The sequence below is a fragment of the Podarcis liolepis genome, assembly GCF_965112155.1.
Source record: "Podarcis liolepis genome assembly, chromosome: 13".
NCBI lineage: Eukaryota > Metazoa > Chordata > Lepidosauria > Squamata > Lacertidae > Podarcis > Podarcis liolepis.
In genome coordinates this window covers 24,780,471-24,795,818 of record NC_139573.1, presented here as the reverse complement: position 1 = coordinate 24,795,818, position 15,348 = coordinate 24,780,471, and the positions used below count along the sequence as shown (strand labels likewise).

At 40.9% G+C, this 15,348-nt stretch overlaps 2 protein-coding genes across 4 annotated transcripts in view; both read right to left on the bottom strand.

Moving 5' to 3' along the window:
* The window catches only part of LOC310691973 (butyrophilin subfamily 3 member A2-like), a 64,746-nt gene that overhangs the window by 15,388 nt on the left and 34,010 nt on the right, over positions 1 to 15,348 (bottom strand). Inside the window, exons 2-4 of the mRNA XM_083472303.1 lie at positions 3,738 to 3,901; positions 1,681 to 1,777; positions 335 to 691 (exon numbers count right to left, since the gene is read on the bottom strand). Coding sequence (XP_083328429.1) covers positions 335 to 691; positions 1,681 to 1,747 — 424 coding nt within the window. The 5' untranslated portion in view covers positions 1,748 to 1,777; positions 3,738 to 3,901. The remainder of the gene's footprint in view (positions 1 to 334; positions 692 to 1,680; positions 1,778 to 3,737; positions 3,902 to 15,348) is intronic.
* LOC310691981 (E3 ubiquitin-protein ligase TRIM39-like) overlaps positions 9,123 to 15,348 on the bottom strand; it is a 40,065-nt gene continuing 33,839 nt past the window's right edge. Inside the window, exons 5-9 of one of the 3 annotated variants that reach the window (XM_083472327.1) lie at positions 13,753 to 13,773; positions 13,405 to 13,425; positions 12,126 to 12,146; positions 11,173 to 11,199; positions 9,123 to 10,390 (exon numbers count right to left, since the gene is read on the bottom strand). In XM_083472327.1, the coding sequence (XP_083328453.1) occupies positions 9,846 to 10,390; positions 11,173 to 11,199; positions 12,126 to 12,146; positions 13,405 to 13,425; positions 13,753 to 13,773 (635 nt within the window). In that variant the 3' untranslated portion in view covers positions 9,123 to 9,845. The remainder of the gene's footprint in view (positions 10,391 to 11,172; positions 11,200 to 12,125; positions 12,147 to 13,404; positions 13,426 to 13,752; positions 13,774 to 15,348) is intronic. The other 2 variants (XM_083472328.1, XM_083472329.1) reach the window with 2 other exon arrangements.

Sequence of the window (15,348 nt, the reverse complement as noted above, 5' to 3'; positions counted from 1 at the left end):
ACCCCATCCTCCTCTAGAACCCAGCCCACTTCCTTTTCTTCCTCTGTTCTCCCTCCCAGCACAGAACCCTGGAGAAGGAGGTTAAGTGGCGTGTGCGCACACACACGCATACCACATATGCCCAAAAAAAGCAATTGGCTTCTGAGGGCTTGAAGCCTGTAAGCTTGATGCAGAGTCTTCTAAAAACATGGTATTCCCCCAAAGGTGCTCTTGCCTACCTGGAGATTCAAGTCCTCTTTCTGCACCCTGGAGTGGGGCAGGCAAACCTAGATACTCCAGGTCAGCCCCAGAAGTTTGGCAACCCTAATAATAAGACTAATAAGAATAAACTCACCTGCCAAAACCAACTCAACCACCACCTCCTCATACCAGTCTCCAAGGAAGACTATACAGGTGTAATTTCCTTGGTCAGACAGATGGGTTTTCTTCAGAATCAGAGACATGTTTCCTTTACTAAGATCAGTACGGGAAAGCTCAGCTCGACCTCGGTATCTGTTATCCTGTGTTTCTGGCCTGTTTCGACCATAATAGGATTTCACATCAATTTTTTCTGAGGATTTATCCAAGATCCACTGGACCTGGATGCTGGTGCTTTCTGGTGTGCTTGAAGTTGTTAATTGACATGGCAGGATAACGTCTTTTCCAAGGAAACCAACTATAGGGTTTTCGGGTGGAATGATCACAAATCGACCTTTGGGGAATAAAAATAATAATCAAAAGTTCACCTTAAACTGACCACTACTGGCAGTGATTACTCCATGGAATTCTTTTTTGGGGGTGGGAAGATATGGCACCCATGTAAGAAGTGTAAGATTCTGCACTCAGGCAGGAAAAACCAGCTTGCCAATAGTACATTTGAAAAGGATCTAGGGGTTTTAGTGGACCACAATCTGAACATGAGTCAACATTGTCATGCAGTAGCAAAAAAAGCTATTGCTATTCTAGGTTGCATCAACTGAAGTACAGTCATACCTCGGGTTACAGATGCTTCAGGTTGCGTGTTTTCGGGTTGCGCACTGCACCGAACCTGGAAGTACCGGAAGGGGTTACTTCCAGGTTTCGGCACTCGTGCATACGCAGAAGCGCCAAATCGCGACCCATGTGTGCGCAAATGCAAACGCTGCAGGTTGCGAACTTGCCTCCCACACGGATCACGTTTGCAACCCGAGCGTCCACTGTATAATGTTCTGAGGAAGAGAAGCAATAGTCCCACTCTATTCTGCAGAATACTGATGAACTTCAGGACGGTAAGAGTTATTCAACAGTGGAACAGATTCCCTCAGAAAGTGGTGCACTCTCCTTTATTGGAGGTTTCTAAGCAGTGGTTGACTGGCCATGTGTCACTGATGTTTTAGGAAAGGTTCCTATATTGCAAGAGGTTGCACTAGATGACCTTTGGAGTCCCTTCCAACTCTTGGATTCTATAATTCTAAGAAGCATGTTTTGCTCAGCTGTAATTTACACCAGTTATCTTCAACATTTTTTGACCCAGAACCTACTTTTAACCCAAACATGCATTTGGGGATTCATTTCTTAGTCTTTTATCATAGATTTACATGGTGGGAGTACCTATTAGTGGGTTCTGAGCCACCAGTTGAAGACCAGTGCTTTACACACAAGCATTACCTCAGAGCTGAACTGCTCACTGCAGTATAAACCTTACAAAAGTAGCTTGTTTACCTGCAGTTAGCACATGGGAGATATGCAGAAAGATCAAGATGCAAACAATTGTTGATGAGGAAGACATGGGTCAAAGATCTGAAGAATAGGACTATACCTGTACAATTGTTGGAAGAAAGAAATCAAATATAAAATTGCAAGATCCACTGGTCACCATTTATTAATTACTGTCAACTGTTCTGTCTACTTTATTTAAATAAATATAGGCATCTTTGTACATTAATCTTCATGTAATGCACTTTAGCTTTGTTAAAACTTTATTTATGCTATATATACCAAGAATGGTATATATTATGCAAATCTGTATTCTCTTTGGCAAGTGGGTCAGAGGGTCATATTCTATACAGTGTTTTGTTTTGTTCTTCCTGGTAGCCAAGCTATTTTGAAGTTTATTTTTCTATTATGCATTTTTGTTATTCTGATTATCTTGTTTTGAACTTATTATATTTATATATTTATTGCATTTCTTTCACACCACTTTTCAGTCAATGCACTTGAGGTTGTTTACAATTTTAAAATAGTAGAACAAAAATGTAGTGACAGAGACCTCTCAGGTTGACTGACAACTGATGGCATTTGCTCCTGGCCTCGGCTTCCTTGCCATCTCTCAGGACAGATAGGACTTTAATAGCCCCAGAGAAGGTGAATGAGGGGCTGTCCCAGTAGTTTTCTCAGGCCACCTATCAGGAGCTGATTTGCCCTGCATCCTAGCCTGGGCACCCCAGTTTCTGATTTTCCTCAAGGAACACAGTAGCCCTAGGGACACTGGGGGAGGGGCTGCCTCAGTGATTCTGTCAAGTTAATTGGGTAGTTTTGTCAGAAATCAATGATATGGACTCTCTGGCCTGGGCTCACTTGCTTTTATGAATTAATATGGATAGTGATTTTTTGGTCATGCATTTGATATTTCTTTGAACACAAATTATGTGGGGAAAATGGTACACAAATAAAGTGGCAACAATACTGGTAAGTCTTTCTTCACTTTCCCCTAGAGTTGGAAGGAAGTTGAAAAGAAGATTGCTACTTATATAGTATACATTCAATCCAGCGTCCCCGTTTGTCTATTCTTCTACTCCTTCTCCACAAAAGAAATGTATTGCACATATACTGTAGTAAAAAAGATGAATTCAAAAGCCATCTACTCTGTCTCTATTGTAAGTGGATGGATGATGTTTTCCCCCACATCTTGTCAGCATTTCAGGAAATCGACTGCCCTGCTCCAATATTGTTAAACCACAATACTAAATTTAAAAAGTTGCAGGTAAATTGTGTTGTGCAGTAGCATGTGTGCATGTCACACAGTTACTGCTCTTTCTGTCCTACACCACTCACTAATCCACTTTCCTCATGTAAATGTTAATACAGAGCTTTTCACAACACAACATATTGAGGTATAAGAAATATTCCCGTAATGGGAAACTGCATCCTCTAAAGTGAAAAACAGGTTTTGTAGAAAGGGTCTAGAATTGGCTGGTAATACATATGTACTGAAATGAATGACTATGTGGGAGATCCATATTTAACTAAAGAGCTTGAAAAGCAGGACAAACCCTTCAAGTTGAGAGATGGTCAATGACATCCCCAACTGAGAAGACCAGGAACATGAAGGAAAAAAGTCTGAGACATCCCATGGCAGAGCTAACTTTGTGTGCCAAGGGATAAATATCACTTGCTAGTGTCAAATGGGAGTGGCAAAGAAGCAGCCATTTTATGTCCATTACAAATGAAAGAAGCAATGACGAGTATTCAGGTTTGTGTGGCTAGGAAGGATCTCTGCAGAAAGGAGCAAGTCGCTTTCATTCTTCTTTCAAACACACACACACACATTTATATTTGTAAACTTACATTTTGCATGGAAGCCCTTGAAATTTATTATCATAAGTATATTTGAAAATGTGACTTGAAAGTTTCTACACAAAGATAAACTAATCCTATATATCCTGAATGGAAGCAAAGGAAAAGCTTCTCTCTTTTCACCTGATCACCAATTCATCATTAAACAAACACATTCCAATAACTAAAAAAATTAAATGTAATTCTGGAAATATTTTTCTTACCTTGTAGCAAACTGTGAGAAGTGTTCGTCAGTTACTGTACCTTGCTCCCGCTTCAGGTGGACCTGTGTTACGGAAATTATTTACTTTAATTTTCCGGCTCTGCATCAAGATAAGTAACTGCCAACAATTTGCTCTACAGTTAATGGCCCTGTGACAGTCAGCACCTGCTTCCAAAAGATAGAGGAGTGTCCCATGCAAACACTAAGCTCCACACATACTTGTAGAGCTAATGCAGTGATGACAGGACTTCATTTGAAAGGACAGTCCTATATGAATGGCCCTCTACCCCAGTGTTTCCCTACCCCAGTGTTCCGCGAGACGTTGACTGGTGTGCCGTGGGAGGGAGGCGGGCGAGTCGGGCGGCGAGAGGCGGGGCGGCGGCGGCGAGCACACGTGGGGCGGCGAGCGAGCAAGCTCCCACATCCCATCGCCGCTCGCTTCGGCCGGCCTACTGGAGGAAGGCACGAAAACCTCGCGCATGCGCAGGCCTTCCGCCTGTGACAGCCCAGTAGGCCGGCCGAAGCGAGCGGCGATGGGATGTGGGAGGGAGCTCGCTCGCCGCCCCGCGCGTGCTCGCCGCCCAACTCACCCGCCTCCCTCCCACGGCACACCAGCCTACCTCCGTGGGAGGGAGGCGGGCGAGTCGGGCGGCGAGAGGCGGGGCGGCGGCGGCGAGCACACGCGGGGCGGCGAGTGAGCGAGCTCCCACATCCCATCGCCGCTCGCTTCGGCCGGCCTACTGGAGGAAGGCGCGGAAACCTCGCGCATGCGCAGGCCTTCCGCCTGCGACAGCCCAGTAGGCCGGCCGAAGCGAGCGGCGATGGGATGTGGGAGGGAGCTCGCTCGCCGCCCCGCGTGTGCTCACCGCCCGACTCGCCCGCCTCCCTCCCACGGCACACCAGCCTACCTCCCTGCTTTTTCCAATTAAGGCAGCCTCCACTCTCCTGCCCCTCCGCGTTTCTCACCCCAAAGCCTTGTGGGCAGCAGGAAGTGGGGCCGTCCTGCCTCTACCCCATGCCGGGTGGCTGCTGACACGTCCCTTGGGCAGGAGAGGCATCCGGCTGGATGAAGGCAGCGACGCCGGGGGAACGAAACAGCACGGCAGGTCTGAGCTGGCGCCTGGAAGGACACAGATTGCTTCATGTCGCTGCATTCCACAGCTCCGAGGCTGGCAGGTGAATGCGTGCACTTCTCTCTCTCGTTTTATTTAATGTGCATTTTAGAAGCATGTGGAAATATCCTGCGTCATCAACCACTTTGGGGAAAGTGTGCGTGTGTGTGTTTGGGGCTAGATTTCATGCATGCCTTTTTTTTAAGTTCTCTTCCTGCTTCATCCACATTCACCCCCCAAAAGGCCATTTTCTGCGTGCTGAATAAATTCTGCAACTTACTATTTCATAATAAAGTAATTATAAAATACTTTCTTTGTGTTTATTTGATTCCTATTAAAGAGAGTTACTTTATATATAGTCAATATAGGCACAGAGTTAATTTTTTAAACATTTTCTAATGGTGGTGTGCGGCGAGATTTTTTTCATGAAACAAGTGTGCCTTTGCCCAAAAAAGGTTGGGAAACACTGCTCTACCCCAAGTCTGGTTTAAATATAACCTTAAGAAGGGAGAACAGAGACCTTGAAGTACTGCAGCAGCAATTAGCCTCAGGACAACAGCCCAACAGTCACACAAGTCTCCTGGTCACAGACTTCCGCTCTATGATGAGCTGTGCTGAATTTCTATTTAAAATATAGCAATTATTGCAGGCGGCAGCGGCGTAATTATTTTGGCCTAGAAGCGGCTCGATCATCCTCAGGTAATGAAGTCTCCATTGTGCATTCTTTGAGTGTTCGGCCCATGGGCTCAGCTGGCAGGAGTGGTGCTACTTGCCTTATCAAAGCGGGTGATTGGTGGTAAACAAGAAACAAGAACAAAGTGTCCTGCGATCAGTCAGCGCCACTTTAGATGTGTTAATTTTTTGTTAATGGCTTCTTAGAGTATTATTGTATGGCTTTATGTTTGATTGCTGTATGTTTGTTATATATATATTTAGTTATTTAGTATAGTATATTTTGTTATTTAGTATAGTATATTTAGTCATATAGTTAGTATATTTACTTAGTATATTTAGTCATATAGTGGTATACAAATATTTTTATAAATAAGTAAATAATAAAACAATACATTGCCATTTATTATTGTTATCTGAAGTTTTATCTCTCATTTAATATTCCAATATGGTTTAATGAAGAAGAGACTGGCAAAAGAGGTGGGGGTAAATTGTTGAAGAAGAAGGATGTTGTTCTCATATTGTTAACAGGATTTGACTGATTTCTATCTATGGCTCTACAAATGAGGTTTTTAAACACCAGTAATGGCTAAAAGTATGAGCAAATTAGCAGTGGCAAACTTTTTTTTTAATGTCATAATGGATTTTAAAAATCCCTAAACAATTTTTCTTTCTAGAATGCCCAGCACTATTCCCACACTCCCATGAGAATTGTATTGGCTTGTCATGCCAAGTATTATTCCCTCAGAAGACTGTATCAGAGATTCTTCCAAAGGGCTTGGGAATCTAATATGGTTTATCTGTAATGACTCCTGTATTCTGAAGGCTTGTCAAAACTACAATGTCATCTAAAGTAGCAGAAGTTCTATCCACATGTTACTTCCACATTCTGATCTGTACTGGAGGCCTGTATTGTAACTACCAATTATCACTACATTGAGATACCTTCCAATAACTCTCTGAAACAAAGTGCAGTGAATAACGGAACTCAATGAGTTTCTTGGGGGTGGGTAGGGGTTATCAGTGGATATCACTTGTTATTCTTGCAAAGGATTATTGCATCTGAACCAAGAAGCCGCTTCCTGATTCTTTTCCATACATAAGAAGAAAGGGGGGCCCTTCAGAATACCAGTCTGTGCTTCTCTATGAGTATGTGTTTTACCTGCAATGAATTGAGCAGAACAGAAGGTGAGAGGCAGCAGGGTGCCAAATTCTGGGTTCACACGGGATGCTGCCAAAATTTGAAAGATCAAAGTCTGCCCATGGGTCCAAGGCAGGGCTTCTTCCGGAGCAGCCTGTGATTGCCTGCCTCCTTTACAGCTGGTGGGACTGTGCTTCCCAAAACTTAGCATTTTAAATTTAACAATTCTAAAATTATTATTATTATTCAAAATACAGTAATCAAATCAATACAATTTACTATGAGTTTCCTTGTTGAATAATTCACTGGGCAACAATTTTTTACTTTTTGAATGTTGTCTAGATTTCTACAACTGATTTAGGGTATTTTTGCACTGCTGAATCAGGAAATGGCATCCGTTTCTCTCCATCAGGTCAGGTTTTTGTGCTATGTTGATTTGAAAAAAAATCAGATCTTGTGACAAAATCAATTACATTTTTGTGGTATTATCAGCTGATTTTTGTCAACACATATCATCCTAAATATGTTTTTAAGAGAAAAAAAATGTTTTTCCAACAACATATATTGATTACCTGATAGAAACATTGATTACTGTAAACTGAATGGTGGACGTTGATAAAGTAAGTACACGTAAATTGCATGTTGCTTCACCATTTTTCAAACTTCAGGGCTTGAACTTCCGTTTCTTGGAACTCCTGGAATGCTCAGTGGCAGGGAGGTCTCTCTTCAGAGTCCAACAGTAGTCAGCCATCATGACTGCGTCCCAGCGACCCTGATACCTGGTCTCCATCTCTTTCATGTCCTGATGGAATCTCTCCCCCTGCTCGTCACTCATTGAACCCAGGATCTCAGGAAACCGGTCCATATGTGAAAATAGGTAGTGCATCTTGACGCTCATGTTGCAGCCCAGGTTTCTGAAAGCAGTCAGCATGTTGTTGACAAGTTCTGCGTAGTTTCTGGCCTTATTGTTGCCAAGAAAGTTCTTCACTACCAGAACAAATGCCTTCCACGCTTCCAGTTCCACTTCGTTCATTGAGTTTCCGAACTCTGGATCTCTGATGAGCTGACGGATCTGAGGACCGTCAAAGATGCCAGCTTTCAACTTCTCCATGGTCAATCCTGGAAAAGCCTGGCACAAGTAAATGAAGCAGTCACCATCCTTGTCCAGAGCCTTGGTGAAGTGCTTGATTAAGCCGAGCTTGATGTGCAGCGGTGGGAAGAGTATTCTGTCTCTGTCCACCAGAGGGTCGTTGATGACGTTCCTTTCTTTGCAAGGCACCAATTCCTCCCGCACAGGCCAGTCCTTCTTCGTGTAATGCTGAGCACGGTCCCTACTATCCCACATTCACAGAAAACATGGGTACTTGGTGAAGCCAGACTGTTGTCCCAAAAAAAGTTCACCATCTTCAGGTCAACATAAATAAACCACTTATGCTGATCATAACCAATTTTCTCCAGCACATACTTCACCGCTTCATAGTTCTCCTTCAGTGTACTCGAGTGAGCCAGGGGTATAGAGGCAAACTGGTTGCGGTTGTGTAGCAGAACACATTTCAGTGATCGCTTGCTGCTGTCAATGAACAGTCTCCAATCTTTGGGTTCGTACTGTGGCACTCCAAGCTTGAGCAGAAGCTGTGCAATATCTGCACAGTACACCAAGTCCTTCTCTTCCGAGAAAAAACGGGAGGTACTCTTGATGCCTGTTGCGCAAGAAGCTGATGCGAGCACTGTCAGAGAGGAGGTTTTTTTCCTTCAATCTGGATGCCAACAGTTCGGCAGAGTCCTTTGACAAGCTGAGGTCGTGAACTAGATCATTCAACTCCTTTTGGGAAAATGGATGTGGAGCATCATCTTCAAGAACCACTTCTTCTTCATGTCCTTCAACACTGGAGGCATCTTCGTCACTAATGTCAGGAAGTTCTCTGAAGATAGGCACTGGAATTTCATCACAATGAGCTACAGGACGACGTGCTGATTGAAGATCAGGATACTTTGTGGGGCGGCCGCCCCATTAACTTAGTTTTGATCCCCCAACTTTATGCTTTGCTGGACCAATTTATGGAAGATTTCGAGGTTTTATGACTTCAAACTGATCCCTTTTCGACATAATCACCCAGAACTATCGGACCTGAATACTTCTTGTCATTAAAATAATCATTTCCAATCAAAACAATTATTCGACATGGCATTTTACCCCCACCAACTTCAATACTCCACACAAGCATATATGTGAACAAAAACGTTAAAAAAAAGACATGTAGCCATAGCTCAAAAACTTGACCTGATTGAGCAAAACCAATGTGATTTTTGGATTCAGCGCATCAGATTCGTTCTAAATCAACTGAAAAAACGCAGACAACAAATTTGTTGTTGACCAGTGAATCTACAACATTTATGCAGTCACTGAAATTTACTTTCCCTATTTATACATGTTTACAAGGAACAACTAGGCTTTGAATCATTTATATTTTTTAAATTATATTTTATTAAGTTTCAACATTTTTAACATATACAGTCAAAACACAGTTTCATATTTTATTTTTGTTCCATGCCCCCCATTTTCCATGAAGTTGTTGTTTCTCTCCTTCTGATACACCCTATCTTCTACCTACCAAATCATAACCACAATATAATCTATTATATTTCTAATCTAATCTAACCATTTCATCTTTTGTCTCCCATTCTAATATCAGTTTATACATTTTTGAAATTTGTTTTTCTTTTCCTTCAAAAAAATATTTTCAAAATCAGAACTTCATTCTATAAACACATTTTAAATAACTCATTAATTTCATAATATTGATACCAATCCATTACCCATTCTCAGATTTCTTCAAACTTTTTCAATTTGCATACATTTCCAGAAAAATATGTCTCTATATCTGCCCCAATTCTCCATCATATTAAGTTTCTTTTGTCTACTGGTTTCTACAGCGGATAGCAATAAAGGTGTTTCCCTTTCAAGTAGATCTTGGTATCTTGTCCACACAACATATGCGTTGAATCATTTCTACTTCTTAGATGCGGGAACATGATGGAATTCATTGACGTCATTGTGTCTACTCTGTTTCTCTCATTTTTTGGCACCTGGATTTATGCCACTAACCTGGCTAAATGAAAGGGCTTCACTAATTCTGAGCTATTCCAGGGCTAGCTGGTATGTTTTCTCATTCTGTACCCACAATCAGTCTTCCAAATTCAGTGGAAGAATCCTTAGTGGAGAACTATCTAGCTCTGCAGTCACAGATCCTGTGGAGAAGAAGGGATAAAGCTCCCCAACACCAAGTGTTTTATAAGTGTAAAATTTCCTTTTACTGCAGACATCATAAAAAGATAAGCTTCCAGCTGATTGATCTAGGAATATTCCTAATTTTGTAAGCTTTCCATTCACTTTCAGGCGGAGCCATTGCTCAGTCCGAGCCCAGTAATCTTTCCCATCATCACATCCTATGACCCAGTAGCCATTCTCAGGACACAGGGTGATCTCCCCCTTTCTAGAAGCTGTTGCAGAGGCAACTCCCAAGTCCCAGGTTTTCTTCTGACCAATCCCCACCTCCCAGTAATGTTTGCCTTCTGAAAATCCACATTTTGCCAGAATGAATGTGCGGGAGTCAAACCGCTTCTCCCAGTCAGAAACCTTAGAAACATTTCCTGTGTTCCAAACACTTTTGCCATCTTCAGACACTTTTAGCTTTGGGTGAGCTGTCCTGGGGTCCAAGATCACATCAACTGCAACAAAAAGAAAGGCCTTGATTCAAAGACACAGACTTAAATGAAGCGTATAAATTAATGTATAAATTAAGTAAGGCTGTCTGTGGGCATCTCTCTTTTAAGTCACCCATCTGTGGACCACACTCTCAACTGTCTGCTGGATAGCTGCATATTCCTACCTTGGAGAGAGTTCGACTAGCTGATCCTCAGGGTCCCTTGCAACTCTACAATTCTATGAATCTATGATATGATGACTAATACAAATTTCTATCCAAGCTTTCTGCATTGCATGATTCCCCCTCTCTCTACAACAATTCTTCTCTGTTCCTCAACATATCTCCTTATGTTGTAGCCATCTGCAATATATTTAATGTGCTAAGCACATTCTTGTCACATTAATGATGAGTCATCCTCACTTTTGCATCTGCTTACCTGTCAGTCCATTTCCACATTGATCTACCCTTCCTGTATACCTATTGTATAAACACATTGTATAAAGTATTTCCCCTCAAAATGTGCATTTAAAAATGTTTGTGCTTTTCTTGAGCCAAACAGTATTAGATAAGTAAATTAGTCCAGTAGGTATGGATCTGGATTACAATTCCCATCAGCCCCAAACAGTATGACCAAAGCAAGGGATGATGGGATTTGCAGTCAAGCGCCATCTGGCAGCACACAGGTTGAGCTACCCATTACAGGATGACTGGAAGAAGCCCTAGTCAACAAACAGCAGTTTGCAGAAGTTGCTGCTTTCTCTCCAATATCCATTCTGTTTGCACATGATTTTGCATCCTCCTCACCTCTGTAGAAGCGGGCATCTGAGAATTCTATGAATAAAGGAATGAACATAAAGGTTTCATTGGCAAGAAAGTGATGGATACTTCTACTCATTCTACAACCTAATCAATCAATGCCATGGGTTGGATCCAGATTTAACCATGCTTAGAACATACTGTTTGAAATAAGTTGGGTTTAACTTAGTTTCGACTAAATTACATCTTTTTGATTTCAATAGGTCTTTGCTATGTATGACCCAAGCCTTCTTCCGCTGTGGTAAAAGTGTGTGGTGGGTCAGGAGGTGCATGTGTAAGCCCCACGCCCCCACATCCTTATGTTCATGGGCTCCTATCTGATCTTGATGCAATGAGCATGTATGTCTAAAGGGGGCTTTAACCTGCTTTCAGCTGAACATACATGGAAGCTTTAGTGTAAGAACCCGGGCAGATATGGATCGTGTTTAATTAAATGCTCAAAGAAGCTCTTTTCATACTTTTTTCACCCCATTAACTAAAGTCTGGAAGATCCTGTATGTAGATGGATATTGTGGGTGGGTGGGTGGATTTAATAAACCACCCTTTGTCAAAAGACCACAATCAAAACAACTATTATAATAAATATTTCATTAAAAATATATATTCTAAAAGCATAAGTTAGTATCTACTCATCTCAGGCACAACTATAAAGCATAATATAATATAATATATTTCTAAGATGAGGAAAATGCAGCACTGACAGCTTTTTCAAAACTCTGCACAGATGTGATATGAAATCTCCTTATGTCCAAAACTGATGAAAATTTGATAATACAAAAGCTTGAAGTGTGTCTCCTCTTTGGAACACACCCTTTTTGGTTAATTCCTGGACTAAGTGCAAAGAAACGGGGAAATGAAGTGGTTGTGGCACGTGTGGTATTTTTATGATTCAGGAATATATATATATTTGCAACACATATACAAAATGTTAGGCTACTTGCCTTTTTCGATCTTCAAGGTTTCTGCAAAAGAAAAATTGCATGGCTTAGAAATGAAGAGCCTCATTCAAATTAAAAAAGAAAAACAAATTCCAAGAAAATCAGTTTGTAATCTAGAATTAGTAACAAATACTTGTACCCAGAGGACCCTTTCCACAGATGGAAGTCTTCTTCTGTCAAATGTCTAATTTATGTTTTAAACTTTGCATATTGTATATTTTATTGTTGTAAGATGCTTTGATACCTCTATGGGATATGCATTTTATAATAAATAGGATACTCATTCCATCAGAGGAAGGAAACCTTTGGTTCAGGTTGAGTCAAAATGGAAGGGATTGCGGGGAGGAGGGTAAAGGGAGAAATATTTTAGGTGGATACATTGCTTGCATCGGTGCTTTTTTCTTGAGGCTTTGGTGTCAAAAGCATCTCTTCTCTGATTTATAGAGACGGAGAGCACTACTAGCTGCCATGTCAAGATCAAGTATAGCAGTTTGGCAATGACACAACATTCAAATAGGTGGTGCCCCAGGGGCGGGCTGCTTAAATGGGCAAGGGGCGGATCCGAGGAAAGCCACCCACTCCGACAGCTCCACCTCCTGGCACAGCCTGACTCCCAGCCTGCCTCCCCATTCGCTGAAGCAGGGTCAGGCTAGGATCCAGTTCCTGATAGGCGGGTGGGGGTTATGCCCCCACCGCCTGTCAGGAAGGGCACCACTGTTCCAACTCCCCCATTGGGGCCCCAGGGAAGCCTCTGCCATCCCACAATGCAGCCACACTGATCAAATGCAAACTATTTCTAGGGCATGTTCAAAGTTCTAGCAGACCCAAGCTTCTCAGTAAACCTCCCACCCCACCCACATACATAGGATGGCAAAATGGAGGAAGTCATTTGGATTCTGCATGTTAAAAAACTGAAAGATTTTGCAAGACTTACCATTCTCTGTTATTAATTTATCTGCAAAAGAGGGCAGGGGTAGAAAAAAAGAAAGAATTACATTTCTTTTCCGATTTATAGAGACACAGAACATGCCTAGCTGCCATGTCAAGACCAAGTACGGCTGTTTGGCAATGACACAACATTCATTGCACAGATCAAAACCAATCTAAACACTTTATGCCCCTATTTTAATCAGAGAAATGTTGGAGGGTATGATATAGTTCTGAGACATGTTCAAAGTTCTTGCAGGCCCAAGCTGCTCAGTAAACATATATGGGATGGCAAAATGGAGGATGTTACTTGGATTTTGCATGTTCAAGAACAGAAAGATTTTGCAAGACTTACCTTTCTCTGCTATTAATTTATCTGCAAAAGAGGGCAGGGGGATAAAAAAAGAAAGAATTGCATTTCTTTTCCAATTTATAGAGACACAGAACACGCCTTGCTGCCATGTCAAGACCAAGTATGGCTGTTTGGCAATGACACAACATTCATTGCACAGATCAAAACCAAACTAGACACTTGATGCCCCTATTTTCATCAGAGAAATGTTGGAAGGTATGATATAGTTCTGGGGCATGTTCTAAGTTCTAGCAGACCCAAGCTGCTCAGTAAACATATATGGGATGGCAAAATGGAGGAAGTCACTTGGATTCTGCATGTTCAAGAACGGAAAGATTTTGCAAGACTTACCATTCTCTGCTTTTAATTCCTCTGCAAAAGAGAGCAGGGGTAGAAAAAAAAAGAATGAATTACATTTCCATACACACACACACACACACACACACACATTTTTATTAATTTTTTAACATATCATTTCCAACAGTCATTTAACATAACTTCTTATCTTATACAATATTTTAGACTTCCGTAAACAACTTCTGAAGATTTTCCGTTCTTTATCACTTGTTCTGCATGTCTTAGTTTCTCTATTACTTTTAATTATCATTAACTAATAATTCTCTTCATAGTCTTCCTTGCAATATTTAACACAATCCTCCTTACAGAACTTCTTGCAGTCCTACTAGTGTAATCTGTTTATTACAATTGCTTTTCAAATAGTTCAAATATTTACTCCAGTCTTCAAAGAATCTCTGGTCCCGCAGGTTTCGAATCCTTCCTGTTAATTTATCTAATTCAGCACAGTCCATTAATTTCATTTCCCATTCTTCTTTCGTCAGTAATTCTTCTTGCTTCCATTTTTGTGCCAATAATATACTTGCTGCCATTGTTGAATGAATGAATGAATTTATTACGGTCATAGACCAGAAGAAAAGAAAAAAAACATAAAAGGCAGCAATAATTTACAAGGGAATGATGGTGTCAATTAAAAGTTGTAAAATTATACATAAAAACAATACACATATACACCCACACCCACACATATACATACTCATGTATGCACTACAGTATATGTATGGGCTTAAAAAAATATGCTGCCATTGTTGTACATAAAAACAACTTACAATTCTGTCAGTTAATATCCTCCCCTACAATGCCAAGTAAAAATGGTTCTGGTTTTTTAGTAAATGTATATTTCAACATCTTTTTCATCTCATTGTATATCATCTCCCAGAAGTGTTTCACTTTCTTACATTCCCACCACATGTGGTTAAAAGTTCCTTCTTTTTCTTTACATTTCCAACATTTATTACTTATTTTATACATTTTAGCTAATTTCACAAGGGTGAAATTTACCACCAATACATCATTTTCATCACATTTTCTTTCAAAGCATTGCGTGCTGTAAATTTTAATCCTTCTTTCCACAGTTTTTCCCAATCTTTTAACTGTATACAATACCCAAAATCTTTGGCCCAATGTATCATAACCACCTTTACCTCTTTATCTTTCAAATGTCATTTGAGCAGCAATTTATACATTTTAGACAAAATTTTATAATCATTATTCAATTTTTCTATTTCAAATTTTGATTTATTATAATCAAATCGTTTTTCCTTCAAATCGTGTTTAAACATTTCATCGGCTTTGCGATAGTGCAGCCAATCATTCAAATATCCTTTAACCTCTTCATAGGGTTTCAGTTTCCATTTACTTCCTTCCTTTTGTATTAATTTTTCATATGTGACCCAATTTTTACTCATATTTGTCCTTTTCACACTCATCGCTTCTAATGGGGAAACTCACCACAGTGTTTTACATTCTAATAGGTTTTTATGTTTCTGTTTAGTCATTTAGTCGTATCCGACTCTTCGTGACCCCATGGACCAGAGCACGCCAGGCACTTCTGTCCTCCACTGCCTCCCACAGTTTGGTCAAAAATAGGTT